At 34.2% G+C, this 16349-nt stretch overlaps 2 protein-coding genes across 2 annotated transcripts; one reads left to right on the forward strand and one right to left on the reverse strand.

Annotated features, from left to right (window-relative positions):
• Nucleotides 1-565: 565 nt before the first annotated feature.
• On the forward strand, nucleotides 566-4156 carry LOC133322447 (organic cation transporter protein-like). The gene is made up of 5 exons (XM_061531443.1): nucleotides 566-911; nucleotides 980-1238; nucleotides 1303-1720; nucleotides 3351-3857; nucleotides 3931-4156. The coding sequence occupies exons 1-5, from the start codon at nucleotides 585-587 to the stop codon at nucleotides 4154-4156; spliced, it is 1737 nt and encodes a 578-aa protein (XP_061387427.1). The 5' UTR covers nucleotides 566-584.
• Nucleotides 4157-9895: 5739 nt separating this feature from the next.
• LOC133322448 (organic cation transporter-like protein) lies at nucleotides 9896-13793 on the reverse strand. The gene is made up of 5 exons (XM_061531444.1): nucleotides 13461-13793; nucleotides 12047-12305; nucleotides 11560-11977; nucleotides 10108-10614; nucleotides 9896-10043 (listed from the first exon to the last, which is right to left on the reverse strand). The coding sequence occupies exons 1-5, from the start codon at nucleotides 13791-13793 to the stop codon at nucleotides 9896-9898; spliced, it is 1665 nt and encodes a 554-aa protein (XP_061387428.1).
• Between the last annotated feature and the right edge of the window lie 2556 nt (nucleotides 13794-16349).

The following is a 16349-nucleotide window of genomic DNA, read 5'->3' on the forward strand; positions in this document are numbered from 1 at the left end:
GGATACTCATTCTATAGGAATAATTGGATTTCACAGTTTATTTCGACCTTAATATCTCGGGATTATTTTTTATTGAAAAAATTTGCCTCAGAGCCCTTCTGAGGAATTTCAGTTTTTTATCCTTCGCATCTGAATTTTTTGTATAGAAAAAATTTCATATTTAGACCCTAAATAATTTTCCTATACAGAAATATTTTATTTTTCAGAATTTCTTCTATAGAATAAATTTGGTCCTTCCGGGGATTTTCTTTTTGACATTTTTTTTTTTAATTTAAAAATTCAGTTAATTAAAATTTCATTTGTATTTTCTTTCCAGAATCTAAGCACCAAATATCCAAAAACAACAATGGCTTCAATTAGGGAAATCGTTTGATGACCACATGAACTGATTACAAGTTCTACATAAATAACAAATTGTGATAAATCCCATTGGATCCAAAATTCAATAGCTCCTCGACAACCTTAAAACAATTACCAGACAACTACAAAAAACTGGCTAAATTTCTACAAAAAAACCTCTACAAAGTGTCTTGACTCCATCCATCGCCATCAGATAAATTCCACACACACATCCTCCCATCACCATGGATTTCGATCAAATCTTGGCTAAATGTGGCGATTTCAATCGCTATCAGCTCCTTATCCTGACTCTTTTTGGAGTCGTCAATGTCATTGTATCAATGCATTATTTTACCCAGACTGTGATAAGTTTTGTACCGGACCATTGGTGCTATCATGAGAAATTGGAGAATAAAACCTACGACGAGATAGCGGCGATTTATTCCAAATTCCCCAATCCCTCATGCACGAAGTTGGCTGATATTGATGGTATGAATGCCACGGCGAGCACGGAGCGATGTGATCGATGGATATATAAATATGATTTCGGATATCGAAGTATGAATACAGAGGTGAGTTTTGGAAATTTGAAATTTTAGATTTTTTATTATTTTTTTCTTCCTCTCTTTCTGTCTTTTAGTTAAACTGGGTCTGTGAGTCCTCGTACAAGGCCCGCATTGGCCAATCTTTGTTCTTCATAGGGTCCGTGGTGGGCACCTTGTTCTATGGTTTGTTGTCGGATAAAATTGGTCGCCTGCCAGCCTTGATTTTGTCCAATCTCTCCGGGTTTATTGGGGACTTCTCCACCATATTCACCACCAGTGTTACCACATTTACCCTGTGCCGATTTATCTCTGGCCTTGCGGCTGATACCAACTTCTATCTCATGTATATTATAGGTAAGTCCAATAAAATTTTATTTCGGGAAACGAAATTGATTTTTAAATTTCTTCCCCTTTACAGTTTTAGAATACCTACGCCCATCGATGCGCACATTTGGCCTTAACATAGCCGTGGGAATTTTCTATACCCTGGGCTTGGTATTCACACCCTGGTTGGCTGTCTTGGCCGGTCATTGGCAATACTACTTGGCCAGTACTTCTATACCCATCCTATCGATTGCCTTCTATTATTTTATAGTTCAGGAAAGTGCCCAATGGCTGGTGACCCGCAATGATGTTGATGGTGCCATCAAAAGACTGAAACGTGTTGCCCGCTTTAATGGTCGTAAAGTTAGTGTTACCGAATTTGAAGAATTCCGTAAATACTGTGAAAAACAGCATCAGAAACAGGGTGGTGATGATCAGAAACATTCAAATTTGATTGATATGTTCCGCACGCCGAGGATGAGGAAGCATACGTTGATCCTGTTCTTTAAATCGTAAGTAAAAAAATCAGAGAACAGATTTTTTTCCTATAGGAAAAAGTGCACCGAAGCTCAGAACAATTTTTTTCTATAAAAAAAATTGTCAAAGGCTTTGGACCAAGAAAAAAATTCTGAAAGGCTAAGGACCGCTTTTTTCTATAGAAAAAAATGCTATGATACAGAGGCCGTTTTTTCTATAGAAAAAAAAATTGTCCTCAGCTTCTGAGGACTTTTTTTCTATAGAAAAAAATTTGGTCCTCAGCTTCTGAGGACTTTTTTTCTATAGAAAAAAATTTGGTCCTCAGCTTCTGAGGACTTTTTTTCTATAGAAAAAAATTTGGTCCTCAGCTTCTGAGGACTTTTTTTCTATAGAAAAAAATTTGGTCCTCAGCTTCTGAGGACTTTTTTTCTATAGAAAAAAATTTGGTCCTCAGCTTCTGAGGACTTTTTTTCTATAGAAAAAAATTTGGTCCTCAGCTTCTGAGGACTTTTTTTCTATAGAAAAAAATTTGGTCCTCAGCTTCTGAGGACTTTTTTTCTATAGAAAAAAATTTGGTCCTCAGCTTCTGAGGACTTTTTTTCTATAGAAAAAAATTTGGTCCTCATCTTCTTAGGACTTTTTTTCTATAGAAAAAAAGGTTGGTCCTCAGCTTCTGAGGACTTTTTTTCTATAGAAAAAAATTTGGTCCTCAGCTTCTGAGGACTTTTTTTCTATAGAAAAAAATTTGGTCCTCAGCTTCTGAGGACTTTTTTTCTATAGAAAAAAATTTGGTCCTCAGCGTCTGAGGACTTTTTTTCTATAGAAAAAAATTTGGTCCTCAGCTTCTGAGGACTTTTTTTCTATAGAAAAAAATTTGGTCCTCAGCTTCTGAGGCTTTTTTTCTATAGAAAAACATTTGGTCCTCAGCTTATTAGGATTTCTTTTCTATAGAAAAAATTCGGACCTCAGCTTATGAGGACTTCTTTTCTAAAGAAAAAAATTTGGTCCTCAGCTTCTGAGAACTTTTTTTCTATAGAAAAAAATTTTGTCCTCTGCTACTGAAGACTTTTTTCCTATAGAAAAAAATTTGGTCCTCAGCTTCTGAGGACTTTTTTCTATAGAAAAAAATTTGGTCCTCAGCTTCTGAGGACTTTTTTCTATAGAAAAAATTTGGTCCTCAGCTTCTGAGGACTTTTTTCTATAGAAAAAAATATGGTCCTCAGCTTCTGAGGACTTTTTTTCTATAGAAAAAAATTTGGTCCTCAGCTTCTGAGGACTTTTTTTCTACAGAAAAAAATTTGGTCCTCAGCTTCTGAGGACTTTTTTTCTATAGAAAAAAATTTGGTCCTCAGCTTCTGAGGACTTTTTTTCTATAGAAAAAAAATTTGGTCCTCAGCTTCTGAGGACTTTTTTTCTATAGAAAAAAATGTGGTCCTCTGCTACTGAAGACTTTTTTCCTATAGAAAAAAATTTGGTCCTCAGCTTCTGAGAGACTTTTTTATATAGACACAAATTTGGTCCTCAGCTTCTGAGGACTTTTTTTCTATAGAAAAAAATTTGGTCCACAGCTTCTGAGGACTTTTTTTCAATAGAAAAAATTCGATTCTAAATTGCAGAAGATTTATTTCCTAACTTTTAAATAATTTTTCTCTTCTCCCCTTCCAGAATGGTCATCACGCTGTGCTATGATGTTGTCTCCCGCAACGTTGAGGGTATGGGCATATCACCCTTCATCATGTTCTCCCTAAGTGCTTTAGTGGTGCTACCCTCCAGTTTAATGTTGGTTCTGCTACAAGATCGTATTGGCCGTAAGGGTATGGCATCCGGTTCCTTACTTGTAGGTGGTTTCTTTACTGTAGCTGCTGGTATAGCTATAGCGTATCAAAAACAAAATCATAATGCCATATTATTGGCATGTCTGACAATAGCTGCACGTTTTGGTGTGGCCATCTCCTATGAATCGGGTTCACAATATGCCACAGAGTTGATACCAACATGTGTTCGAGGTCAGGGTGTGGCTGCGGTACATGTGGCCGGTTTTGCGGCCTCCTTTTTGGCACCTTACATTTTATGGTTGGGTACATTCTTTAAGGCGGCACCATCGATGATTTTGGGTGTGTTGTTCTTTTCCGGATCACTGGTGTGCCTCATGTTGCCAGAGACGTTGAATAAGTAAGTTTTTTAATCGGCGATTTTGAAATTGAAATTTTATTAATTATTCTTTATTTTTTTTTTTGTTCTATAGGACCCTCCCCAAAACCCTGGAGGAAGGTGAGGAATTCGGCAAAGGCGAAAGCATGTTCGATTTCCCTTGCTTATCGAAAAACAAAACGGAAGAAGATTCTGAGTCCGAAATGGAACCCTATAGTAAACGTAAGGAGTCCCTTACAGCCGGCCTGGAACATGGTAATGGTAATGTCCATCCTCTGCGCCAAGATTTAATTGACGACAATAGCAACAGCTGTACATAGAGATAGAAATTTAAGATATCACCACCAATCCCCATTAAAAAATCCAACTTCCATTTTCGTCTAAATCATTTCTCACTCGTCTAAATTTTTATAAGATTTTTTGCAAATAAGTATTTTTTATAACTAAAAGTAATGAAAATATTCAAATTAGTATTAGTCTCCTGTTAGGGTTAAGGACTATGAAAAAAAAGTATGCCTTTACTATAAATATTCGGAAACAATTACTTAAAATTTAAAATTATTAAAAAAAACACACACACAATTTTTTCTACTTAATATTAGTCTTAGAATTCCAATTAAACACAAAAACACACAAACATACATACATATAGTATAGCATAATATATAATTTATATAAATAATAAAAAAATAATTAATATTTTTTTAAAGACTTAGGTCTAAACCTTGTTTAGGGACTTATAACACTCAAAATGGCAACTAAAAACATAAAAAAACAAATTTAAATTTTCGGAAATTATTTTGTTGCTAATTCTACAGTGGAACATGGATATAATGAATAACTATATAAATATGAAATATAAGTTATATACTTACAAATAGAAAATGTTTATTCTAAAAAATTGAAAAATATTATACCCATCGATTTTATTATATCCCCGTTTCACTGTTGTAAGTATTTATATTATATTTTGTACCTAATTTTTCAAAATATTTTTGTTGTTATTTTTTTTTTGATTAAGTGTAAATATGATTCAAAAATATTTTTTTATTACTTTAAAAAAATCTTATATAGACTTTAGATGAATGTCTAAGAATATTTAAGTATTTTCTTTTCCTGCTTGTCTTTTGTTTTAAAATAATTATTATATATTTTTTTTAGAAATATTATTATTTAAAATAAATATACAAATTATAATTATATAAAAAAATATTGTTTTCATTGAAGATATTTTTCAATCTTTAGAAAAATAGAAAATATTTTTCCGAGGCTCTGTAAGGCGTGGATTTTTTGAAGGATATTTTTCCAATGCTCCATTAGGCATGGATTTTTTTAAAGAATATTTTTCCAAGGCTCTCTCAAAGGTGTGGATTTTTTAAAGAATATTTTTTCAAGGCTACAATAAGGCGTGGATTTTTTAAAGAATATTTTTTCAAGGCTACAATAAGGCGTGGATTTTTTTAAGAATATTTTTTGAAGTCTCCCTTAGGCGTGGATTTTTTAAAGAATATTTTTTGAAGTCTCCCTTAGGCGTGGATTTTTTAAAGAATATTTTTTGAAGTCTCCCTTAGGCGTGGATTTTTTAAAGAATATTTTTTGAAGTCTCCCTTAGGCGTGGATTTTTTAAAGAATATTTTTTTAAGTCTCCCTTAGGCGTGGATTTTTCAAAGAATATTTTTTGAAGTCTACTTAAGGCGTGGATTTTTAAAAGAATATTTTTTGAAGTCTACTTGAGGAGTGGATTTTTAAAAGAATATTTTTTGAAGTCTACTTGAGGCGTGGATTTTTCAAAGAATATTTTTTGAAGTCTACATGAGGCGTGGATTTTTCAAAGAATATTTTTTGAAGTCTACTTGAGGCGTGGATTTTTCAAAGAATATTTTTTGAAGTCTACTTGAGGCGTGGATTTTTCAAAGAATACTTTTTGAAGTCTACTTGAGGCGTGGATTTTTCAAAGATTATTTTTTGAAGTCTACTTGAGGCGTGGATTTTTCAAAGGATATTTTTTAAGTCTCCCTTAGACGTGGATTTTTCAAAGAATATTTTTTGAAGTCAACTTGAGGCGTGGATTTTTCAAAGAATATTTTTTGAAGTCTACTTGAGGCGTGGATTTTTTAAAGAATATTTTTTCAAGGCTACAAAAAGGCGTGGATTTTTTAAAGAATATTTTTTCAAGGCTACAATAAGGCGTGGATTTTTTAAAGAATATTTTTTCAAGGCTACAATAAGGCGTGGATTTTTTGAAGAATATTTTTTCAAGACTCTCTACAATAAGGCGTGGATTTTTTAAAGAATATTTTTTCAAGGCTCTCTACAATTAGGCGAGGATTTTTTTAAGGAATATTTTTTCGAGGCTCTCTACAATAAGGCGTGGATTTTTTTAAAGAATATTTTTTCAAGGCTCTCTACAATAAGGCGTGGATTTTTTAAAGAATATTTTTTCAAGGCTCTCTACAATAAGGCGTGGATTTTTTAAAGAATATTTTTTCAAGGCTCTCTACAATAAGGCGTGGATTTTTTGAACGAATATTTTTTCAAGGCTACAATAAGGCTTGGATTTTTTAAACGAATATTTTTTCAAGGCTACAATAAGGCGTGGATTTTTTAAACGAATATTTTTTCAAGGCTACAATAAGGCGTGGATTTTTTAAAGAATATTTTTTCAAGGCTACAATAAGGCGTGGATTTTTTAAAGAATATTTTTTCAAGGCTACAATAAGGCGTGGATTTTTTAAAGAATATTTTTTCAAGGCTACAATAAGGCGTGGATTTTTTAAACGAATATTTTTTCAAGGCTACAATAAGGCGTGGATTTTTTAAACGAATATTTTTTCAAGGCTACAATAAGGCGTGGATTTTTTGAACGAATATTTTTTCAAGGCTACAATAAGGCTTGGATTTTTTAAACGAATATTTTTTCAAGGCTACAATAAGGCGTGGATTTTTTAAACGAATATTTTTTCAAGGCTACAATAAGGCGTGGATTTTTTAAACGAATATTTTTTCAAGGCTACAATAAGGCGTGGATTTTTTGAACGAATATTTTTTCAAGGCTACAATAAGGCTTGGATTTTTTAAACGAATATTTTTTCAAGGCTACAATAAGGCGTGGATTTTTTAAACGAATATTTTTTCAAGGCTACAATAAGGCGTGGATTTTTTAAACGAATATTTTTTCAAGGCTACAATAAGGCGTGGATTTTTTAAAGAATATTTTTTCAAGGCTACAATAAGGCGTGGATTTTTTAAAGAATATTTTTTCAAGGCTACAATAAGGCGTGGATTTTTTAAAGAATATTTTTTCAAGGCTACAATAAGGCGTGGATTTTTTAAAGAATATTTTTTCAAGGCTACAATAAGGCGTGGATTTTTTAAAGAATATTTTTTCAAGGCTACAATAAGGCGTGGATTTTTTAAAGAATATTTTTTCAAGGCTACAATAAGGCGTGGATTTTTTAAAGAATATTTTTTCAAGGTTACAATAAGGCGTGGATTTTTTAAAGAATATTGTTTCAAGGCTACAATAAGGCGTGGATTTTTTAAAGAATATTTTTTCAAGGCTACAATAAGGCGTGGATTTTTTAAAGAATATTTTTTCAAGGCTACAATAAGGCGTGGATTTTTTAAAGAATATTTTTTCGAGGCTCTCTACAATAAGGCGAGGATTTTTTAAAGAATATTTTTTCAAGGCTATCATCAAAGGCGTGGATTTTTTAAAGAATATTTTTGCAAGGCTATCATCAAAGGCGTGGATTTTTTAAAGAATATTTTTGCAAGGCTATCATCAAAGGCGTGGATTTTTTAAAGAATATTTATTCGAGGCTCTCTACAATAAGGCGAGGATTTTTTAAAAAATATTTTTTCGAGGCTCTCTACAATAAGGCGAGGATTTTTTAAAGAATATTTATTCGAGGCTCTCTACAATAAGGCGAGGATTTTTTAAAAAATATTTTTTCGAGGCTCTCTACAATAAGGCGAGGATTTTTTAAAAAATATTTTTTCGAGGCTCTCTACAATAAGGCGAGGATTTTTTAAAAAATATTTTTTCGAGGCTCTCTACAATAAGGCGAGGATTTTTTAAAAAATATTTTTTCGAGGCTCTCTACAATAAGGCGAGGATTTTTTAAAAAATATTTTTTCGAGGCTCTCTACAATAAGGCGAGGATTTTTTAAAAAATATTTTTTCGAGGCTCTCTACAATAAGGCGAGGATTTTTTAAAGAATAGTTTTTAAAGTCTTCCGTAGGCGTGGATTTTTTTAAGACTCCTTGAGGCGCGGATTTTTCAAAAATATATTTTTTGAAGTCTCCTTGCGGCGTGGATTTTTCAAAGAATATTTTTTGAAGTCTACTTGAGGCGTGGATGGAATATATTTTGAGGTCTACTTGAGGCGTGGATGGAATATTTTTCGAAGTCTACCTGAGGCGTGAATGAATATTTTTTGAAGTCTACTTGAGGCATGGATTTTTAAAAGAATATTTTTTGAAGTCTCCCGCGTAATTTTCTTTTTATACCCTTCGCCACACTCTGGCACAGGGTATTATGTCTTTATGCATATGTTTGTAACAGGCAAAAGGAATCGAGATAGACCCATGGTTCCTTTTGAGAATATGCATAGAATCACATTCTGAGTCGATTTATGCATGTCCGTCTGTCCATGTATTTTTGTGAGCAAAGTACAGGTCGCATTTATTATCCGAATTGGAAGAAATTTGGCACAGCCCATTGGTTTGGCCCAAGGACCCTATTGAAATTGGAGAAAATTTGTTTAGATTTAGATATAGCTCCCATATATAGTTTCGTCCGATTTTAGGTAAATGGTGCACCAAAGTCCCTGAAAATCATTAGATTTGCACGAATTTTGGCATTATGTCGATTTGGCAATTAAGTCTAGAATGACGTGTTCTAAGTTTCGTTAAAATCGGTTCAGATTTAGATATAGCTCCCATATATATTTTCGTCCGATTTAATGTACATGGTGCACCAAAGTCCCTATATATCTTTCGATTTGCACGAAATTTGGCATATCGTACTAAAGAAAGTCTATAACAATGTGTGTTAAATTTCGTAAAAATCGGTTCAGATTTAGATATAGCTCCCATATATATTTTTGTCCGATTTTATGTACATGGTGCACCAACGTCCCTATATATCTTTCGATTTGCACGAAATTTGGCAGATCGTACTAAAGAAAGTGTATAACAATGTGTGTTAAATTTCGTAAAAATCGTTTCAGATTTAGATATAGCTCCCATATATATTTTCGTCCGATTTAATGTACATGGTGCACCAACGTCCCTATATATCCTCCGATATACACGAAATTTGGCACATGTTAATGGTGCACAAAAGTCCCTTTATAACTTTCGATTTGCACGAAATTTGGCATAGCGTACTGAATGAAGTCTAGAGTAATGTGTGTTAAGTTTCGTGAAAATCGGTTCAGATTTAGATATAGCTCCCATATATATTTTCTTCCGATTTTACGTAAATGGTGCACCAAAGTCCCTATATATCCTCCGATATGCACGAAATTTGGCATAAAGTACTGAATTGAGTCTAGAATAGTGTGTTGTAAGTTTCTGAAAAATCGGTTCAGATTTCGATATAGCTCTCACATATACATTCGTCCGATTTTACATACGAAACTCCTAATGTTTGTCCCATTAACACGAAATTTTGCACAACGTATCAAATTGAGATTTGAATGACGTTATTTCGTTTTGTTGAAATTGGTGCAGATGCAGCCATAGCTTCCGTATGTATTTGAACGGGTGTATGGTGCGTGGATCAATTTTGCTATAAATCGTTTTCCATTAATTTGTCCCATGCTACGCAGACGACTCTAAATCTGCACGAATGAAATTAAATTTATCATAAGTTTTCATAGGTGGTGAAGGGTATCACATATTCGGTTTTCAATAGTCTTTAATTTTCCATTCCATTTTCCTCTTTAGAAAAAATACACCTTATTTATAATTTAATTAAACTATTTCCATTTTATTATTTATTAATAATTTCCCTACACTATATTTACAATTAAAAAAACCAAACACATTTCTAAGAGCTTGTACTTAATTTCCGTTGAGTATTTTGATTGTCGTCAGTGTCTTCCTTGCCCTGGCCTCTACTGCCACAGCATGGGAAGAAATACCATTTTTCACCGATGCCAAAGACCTCACCATCACTGAGAGTGTCTGGCAGTTTTCTGAAAAAAATACAAAATTAATAAAAAAAATCAAATCCGAATTAGTAATTCTTCAAATTCTTACTTATTCAATGTTTCCGGTAAAAAGAGGCACAATATCGACCCGGCCAACATAATAATACTAATGAAAATCGATGGCAGAGGACGATAATAATTGGCCAAATACAGAACATAAGCATTAAGGAAACTGCAAGCATAACCAATTACGTGGATATTAGCCACACCACGTCCACGAACACTTGTCGGTATTATCTCTGTGCAATATTGTGCCTCAGCATCATAAGCCACCACGGCACCATAACGTCCCAATCCAACCATAATTGCCAACAATGTGGCATTAGCTTTCGGATCCATATAGGCCACCAAGAAACCAGTAATTGCTGTTATAATACCACCCAATAGCAACGATATACTGGCCATACCCTTACGGCCGATGACATTTTGAAAAGCTATGATGGTCAGACCAGCTGGGATATAACATACTGACGTATACGAGAAGAGGTGCAAAGGTTCCGAACCCAAACCTTCCATGTTACGGGAGATAATATCAAATGACATGGTAATGATGACGCTGAAAGGGGAGAAGAAAAATGAATAATGAATTATTTTCGGGATTTAAAATTTTAAGTACGAGCGATAATGCTAATGGGGCTGAATTGAAGATTTCCTATAGAAATCATAATTCAGCCAGGCTGAATTGAAGATTTCCTATAGAAATCATAATTCAGCCAGGCTGAATTGAAGATTTCCTATAGAAATCATAATTCAGCCAGGCTGAATTGAAGATTTCCTATAGAAATCATAATTCAGCCAGGCTGAATTGAAGATTTCCTATAGAAATCATAATTCAGCCAGGCTGAATTGAAGATTTCCTATAGAAATCATAATTCAGCCAGGCTGAATTGAAGATTTCCTATAGAAATCATAATTCAGCCAGGCTGAATTAAAGATTTCCTATAGAAATCATAATTCAGCCAGGCTGAATTGAAGATTTCATATAGAAATCATAATTCAGCCAGGCTGAATTGAAGATTTCCTATAGAAATCATAATTCAGCCAGGCTGAATTGAAGATTTCCTATAGAAATCCTAATTCAGCCAGGCTGAATTGAAGATTTCCTATAGAAATCCTAATTCAGCCAGGCTGAATTGAAGATTTCCTATAGAAATCCTAATTCAGCCAGGCTGAATTGAAGATTTCCTATAGAAATCCTAATTCAGCCAGGCCGAATTGAAGATTTCCTATAGAAATCCTAATTCAGCCAGGCTGAATTGAAGATTTCCTATAGAAATCATAATTCAGCCAGGCTGAATTGAAGATTTCCTATAGAAATCATAATTCAGCCAGGCTGAATTGAAGATTTCCTATAGAAATCATAATTCAGCCAGGCTGAATTGAAGATTTCCTATAGAGCCAGGCTGAATTGAAGATTTCTTATTGAAATCATAATTCAGCATGGCTGAATTGGCGAAAGTTGAAGCTCTAGAAGCTGCAGACCCTTGAGTAAGTGACATACCTCTTTATTAACAAAATAATTGTGAATTTCCTTAGCCGCGGTGTTTTGAACATTCCCCAAAAGGTGTCGTTGTTGGTCAGTTTCTCTTCCTCTAGCTTAATTTTTTGCTTATAGTATTCGATAAACTCTTCGAAAACGCTATCCTCAACCTCACGACCATTAAATTTTGCTACTCGTTTGAGGCATTTCACAGCACTATCATATTTTTGGCGGGTCAATAACCAATTGGCGCTTTCACAGGTGAACAGGGGATAGATAAATACCAGAAGTACAGGGGTCGATGCTACCAGCAGATATTTACGCCATGTATGCACCCACATTGCACACCAGGGTGAGAACATTAGGCCAGCACAATAGAAGACAGCTGGAATAATATTCAGGCCAAAGGTACGTTTCTTTGGATTCAGGTATTCGAAAGCTAATAAGTAAATTACAGATTTGGTTACACAAGATTCAGACTAATAAGAAAATATTATTTATGACTTACCCAATATATACATGAGAACATAAAATGTATCTGTCGATAAACCGGATATAAAACGACACAACGAAAACATGGGTACGGTGTGCACAAACGACGTCAGAAAATCACCAATGCCACCAGATAAAGTACTCAGAATTATAGCTGGCAGACGACCAATTTTATCTGCTAGAAAGCCAAAAGTTATGGTACCGACAACAGCGCCAATGTAGTAGAATGATTGTCCAACGGCATTATTAAAAGCCTGGTCACAAACCCACCCTAGCTTTGAAGAGAACCATAAAGGAGGCATCATCAATATTGAGTTTTAAAACTGTAGCATACTTTAAGGCAAAACAAAAATCATTTAATGTTTGAGAAAATAATTTTAAAATGACAGTTTGTTGTATGTGGATTTCAGAAATGAAACTGAATTTAATGACGCAAGCTGAAATGAAGATTTCCTTTAGAAATGCTGAATTGAGGATTTCCTATATAAATAATAATTTAGTCAGGCTGAATTGAGGATTTCCTATATAAATCCGAATCCAGGCTGAATTGAAAATTTCCTATAGAAATCTTAATTCTGTCAGGCTGTATTAAAGATTTCCTATAGATATCCTAATTCAGAAAGGCTGAATTGAAGATTTTCTATAGAAATCCTAACTCAGCCAGGCTGAATTGAAGATTTCCTATCGAAATCCTAATTCAGCCAGCCTGAATTGAAGATTTCCTCTAGAAATCCTAATTCAGCCCGGCAGAATTGAAGATTTCCTAAAGAAATCCTAATTCAGCCAGGCTGAATAGAAGATTTCCTATAGAAATCCTAATTCAGCCAGGCTGAATTAAAGATTTCCTATAGAATTCCTAATTCAGCAAGGCAGAATTGAAGATTTCCTATAGAAATCCTAATTCAGCCAGGCAGAATTGAAGATTTCCTTTAGAAATCCTAATTCAGCCTGGCAGAATTGAAGATTTCCTAAAGAAATCCTAATTCAGCCAGGCTGAATAGAAGATTTCCTATAGAAATCCTAATTCAGCCAGGCAGAATTGAAGATTTCCTATAGAATTCCTAATTCAGCCAGGCAGAATTGAAGATTTCCTATAGAAATCCTAATTCAGCCAGGCAGAATTGAAGATTTCCTCTAGAAATCCTAATTCAGCCAGGCAGAATTGAAAATTTCCTATAGAAATCCTAATTCAGCCAGCCTGAAGTGAAGATTTCCTATAGAAATCCTAATTCAGCCAGCCTGAATTGAAGATTTCCTCTAGAAATCCTAATTCAGCCAGGCTGAATTGAAGATTTCCTATAGAAATCCTAATTCAGCCAGGCAGAATTGAAGATTTCCTAAAGAAATCCTAATTCAGCCAGGCCGAATTTTCCCGATAATTCACTGGATTTTTTGAAGATTCCATTGAGTCCTCATCTTTTGTAACTCACCTCCATTGTTATGCTCTCATATCCAACTTCATCCTTGAAAATCCACTGGCGACACAATAAACCCTGTGCGGCCACTGCAGTACCATTAGCATCCACACTTTCCAATAATGTGCAGTGAGGACTCGAAACATCCTCATAAATATTATGGATTTCGTCAAATGTCTTATTCCCTAATTCAGGATGATAACACCAATGTTCCGGGGTGAAACTTATCAATGTCTGTGAGAAATAATGCATCGAAGACAAGACATTCGTATAACCAAACAGCAACAGGACCACCCATTGGTATGGACCAAAATTGCCACATTTTTCAAGGACCCGATCAAAATCCATTGTGGTTCTAACTTTTTCTCCCGCACGTTCTCTTGACGCGACAAAATAAACTTCTATTAGAATTTCACCGTATTTCAGCGAATTTTAAATATTCCGACAAATGGTTCACATCTCCGTCAAATTCTAATTTCACAATGATCGCAATCTGATGCAGCGGGTTTTCTTAACAAAATCTCAAACCGTCTCTAATAAAATGGCTGGGCTGTAAATTGTCGCCGGATATCGTCAAAACTTTATGATCCATTTGCGGTTATCTTTCGCTTTAGTTACGCCAAGAGAATCGGGTTAATTATCGCGCACGCTTCTTCCTCCCATGGGGGATCGTTGTACGAACTTGGTCATGACGTTGGTCATTCTCGAAATTCTTAACCCAATACGGAATGTATTTCAAGTTCAGATAAGAATACGCAAAAAATTCTGATCAGACAGACTACTAACAAATAAACAAATGCTTCTCAAATATTTCTGTAGTTGTTATCACAGACGGCGCTATTTCCTGCAGTAGCATGTTCTGTGTCGGATGAAAGGTATTCCGAATTCGCCATATGATGCTTATGCCGATTTTTTATTTACTTTTTTCTTTACTGTTTTGTTAGGGATTATTAACTCAACATTTCTTTTGTTGTTAACTAAAAATAAAACTGCACAGTGGGACAATTATCAATTTGTCATGGCTGAATTGTGATTTCTATACGAAATCTTCAATTCAGCCTGGCTGAATGAGGATTTCTATAGGAAATCTTCAATTCAGCCTGGCTGAATGAGGATTTCTATAGGAAATCTTCAATTCAGCCTGGCTGAATGAGGATTTCTATAGGAAATCTTCAATTCAGCCTGGCTGAATGAGGATTTCTATAGGAAATCTTCAATTCAGCCTGGCTGAATTAGGATTTCTATAGGAAATCTTCAATTCAGCCTGGCTGAATTAGGATTTCTATAGAAAATCTTCAATTCAGCCTGGCTGAATTAGGATTTCTATAGGAAATCTTCAATTCAGCCTGGCTGAATTAGGATTTCTATAGGAAATCTTCAATTCAGCCTGGCTGAATTAGGATTTCTATAGGAAATCTTCAATTCAGCCAGGCTGAATTAGGATTTCTATAGGAAATCTTCAATTCAGCCTGGCTGAATTAGGATTTCTATAGGAAATCTTCAATTCAGCCTGGCTGAATTAGGATTTCTATAGGAAATCTTCAATTCAGCCTGGCTGAATTAGGATTTCTATAGGAAATCTTCAATTCAGCCTGGCTGAATTAGGATTTCTATAGGAAATCTTCAATTCAGCCTGGCTGAATTAGGATTTCTATAGGAAATCTTCAATTCAACCTGGCTGAATTAGGATTTCTACAGGAAATCTTCAATTCAGCCTGGCTGAATTAGGATTTCTATAGGAAATCTTCAATTCAACCTGGCTGAATTAGGATTTCTATAGGAAATCTTCAATTCAGCCTGGCTGAATTAGGATTTCTATAGGAAATCTTCAATTCAGCCTGGCTGAATTAGGATTTCTATAGGAAATCTTCAATTCAGCCTGGCTGAATTAGGATTTCTATAGGAAATCTTCAATTCAGCCTGGCTGAATTAGGATTTCTATAGGAAATCTTCAATTCAGCCTGGCTGAATTAGGATTTCTATAGGAAATCTTCAATTCAGCCTGGCTGAATTAGGATTTCTATAGGAAATCTTCAATTCAGCCTGGCTGAATTAGGATTTCTATAGGAAATCTTCAATTCAGCCTGGCTGAATTAGGATTTCTATAGGAAATCTTCAATTCAGCCTGGCTGAATTAGGATTTCTATAGGAAATCTTCAATTCAGCCTGGCTGAATTAGGATTTCTATAGGAAATCTTCAATTCAGCCTGGCTGAATTAGGATTTCTATAGGAAATCTTCAATTCAGCCTGGCTGAATTAGGATTTCTATGGGAAATATTTATTTTAGAAACCATGAAAAAAAAAATAATCTATTCCATTTCACCCACTGTGCATTGCCATATTCTATTAATGTTAACTTATTTTTATCGCACAAAGACATTGTGTTTTAAATTATCTTTAAAGATAACATTTAAATTAGTTTATAATATTTGAACAAATTGGCTGCAATTTTTATTGTTTATTTGTCACGGCCAAATATCGTAATTTGTATCAGGAGAGATTTATTGGAGACCACCGCTATAAAATGGGCGTGATTAGTGATGAAATGTTCAAAACAGTAGGTTATAATTGGTAGTATTTGCACACGAGTCTTATTATGTTTTTTTTTTTATTAAATTATTTGCAACAATGGCAAAAATTGTTTACCGTAAACAAAAAAGTATACGAGACCTGGCGACACCATAACCTAATTTAGATGAAATATTTTTTTCAAAATGTTACAAGATAATTTATTTCAAGAAGGACAACGCTATAAGATAAGTGTTGGATTTTATTTTATGATTTGAATGGCTTGTTTGGATTGATGACGTAAATAGAAAAAATCTAAGACAATTGATAGGAATTTTCCCATTTGAAGTTCAGGTGTACCTAGGTTGCTAGTATTAGGCAAAAAATATTTGGAT

Source organism: Musca vetustissima, unplaced genomic scaffold (assembly GCF_032173495.1).
Source record: "Musca vetustissima isolate MV318-11 ecotype Yass unplaced genomic scaffold, APGP_CSIRO_Mvet_v1 utg169781, whole genome shotgun sequence".
Taxonomy (NCBI): domain Eukaryota; kingdom Metazoa; phylum Arthropoda; class Insecta; order Diptera; family Muscidae; genus Musca; species Musca vetustissima.

What these genes read in the sequence shown, in the direction of transcription:
- LOC133322447 (XM_061531443.1), top strand. Translation starts at nt 585, where the DNA reads ATGGATTTCGATCAAATCTTGGCTAAATGTGGCGATTTCAATCGCTAT. An exon ending in CTATCTCATGTATATTATAG is followed by an intron (nt 1,239 to 1,302) that starts GTAAGTCCAATA and finishes TCCCCTTTACAG; the next exon opens with TTTTAGAATACCTACGCCCA. An exon ending in TTGATCCTGTTCTTTAAATC is followed by an intron (nt 1,721 to 3,350) that starts GTAAGTAAAAAA and finishes CTCCCCTTCCAG; the next exon opens with AATGGTCATCACGCTGTGCT.
- LOC133322448 (XM_061531444.1), bottom strand. Translation starts at nt 13,793, where the DNA reads ATGGATTTTGATCGGGTCCTTGAAAAATGTGGCAATTTTGGTCCATAC. An exon ending in TGTTCTCATGTATATATTGG is followed by an intron (nt 11,978 to 12,046) that starts GTAAGTCATAAA and finishes TTTACTTATTAG; the next exon opens with CTTTCGAATACCTGAATCCA. An exon ending in TTACCGGAAACATTGAATAA is followed by an intron (nt 10,044 to 10,107) that starts GTAAGAATTTGA and finishes TATTTTTTTCAG; the next exon opens with AAAACTGCCAGACACTCTCA.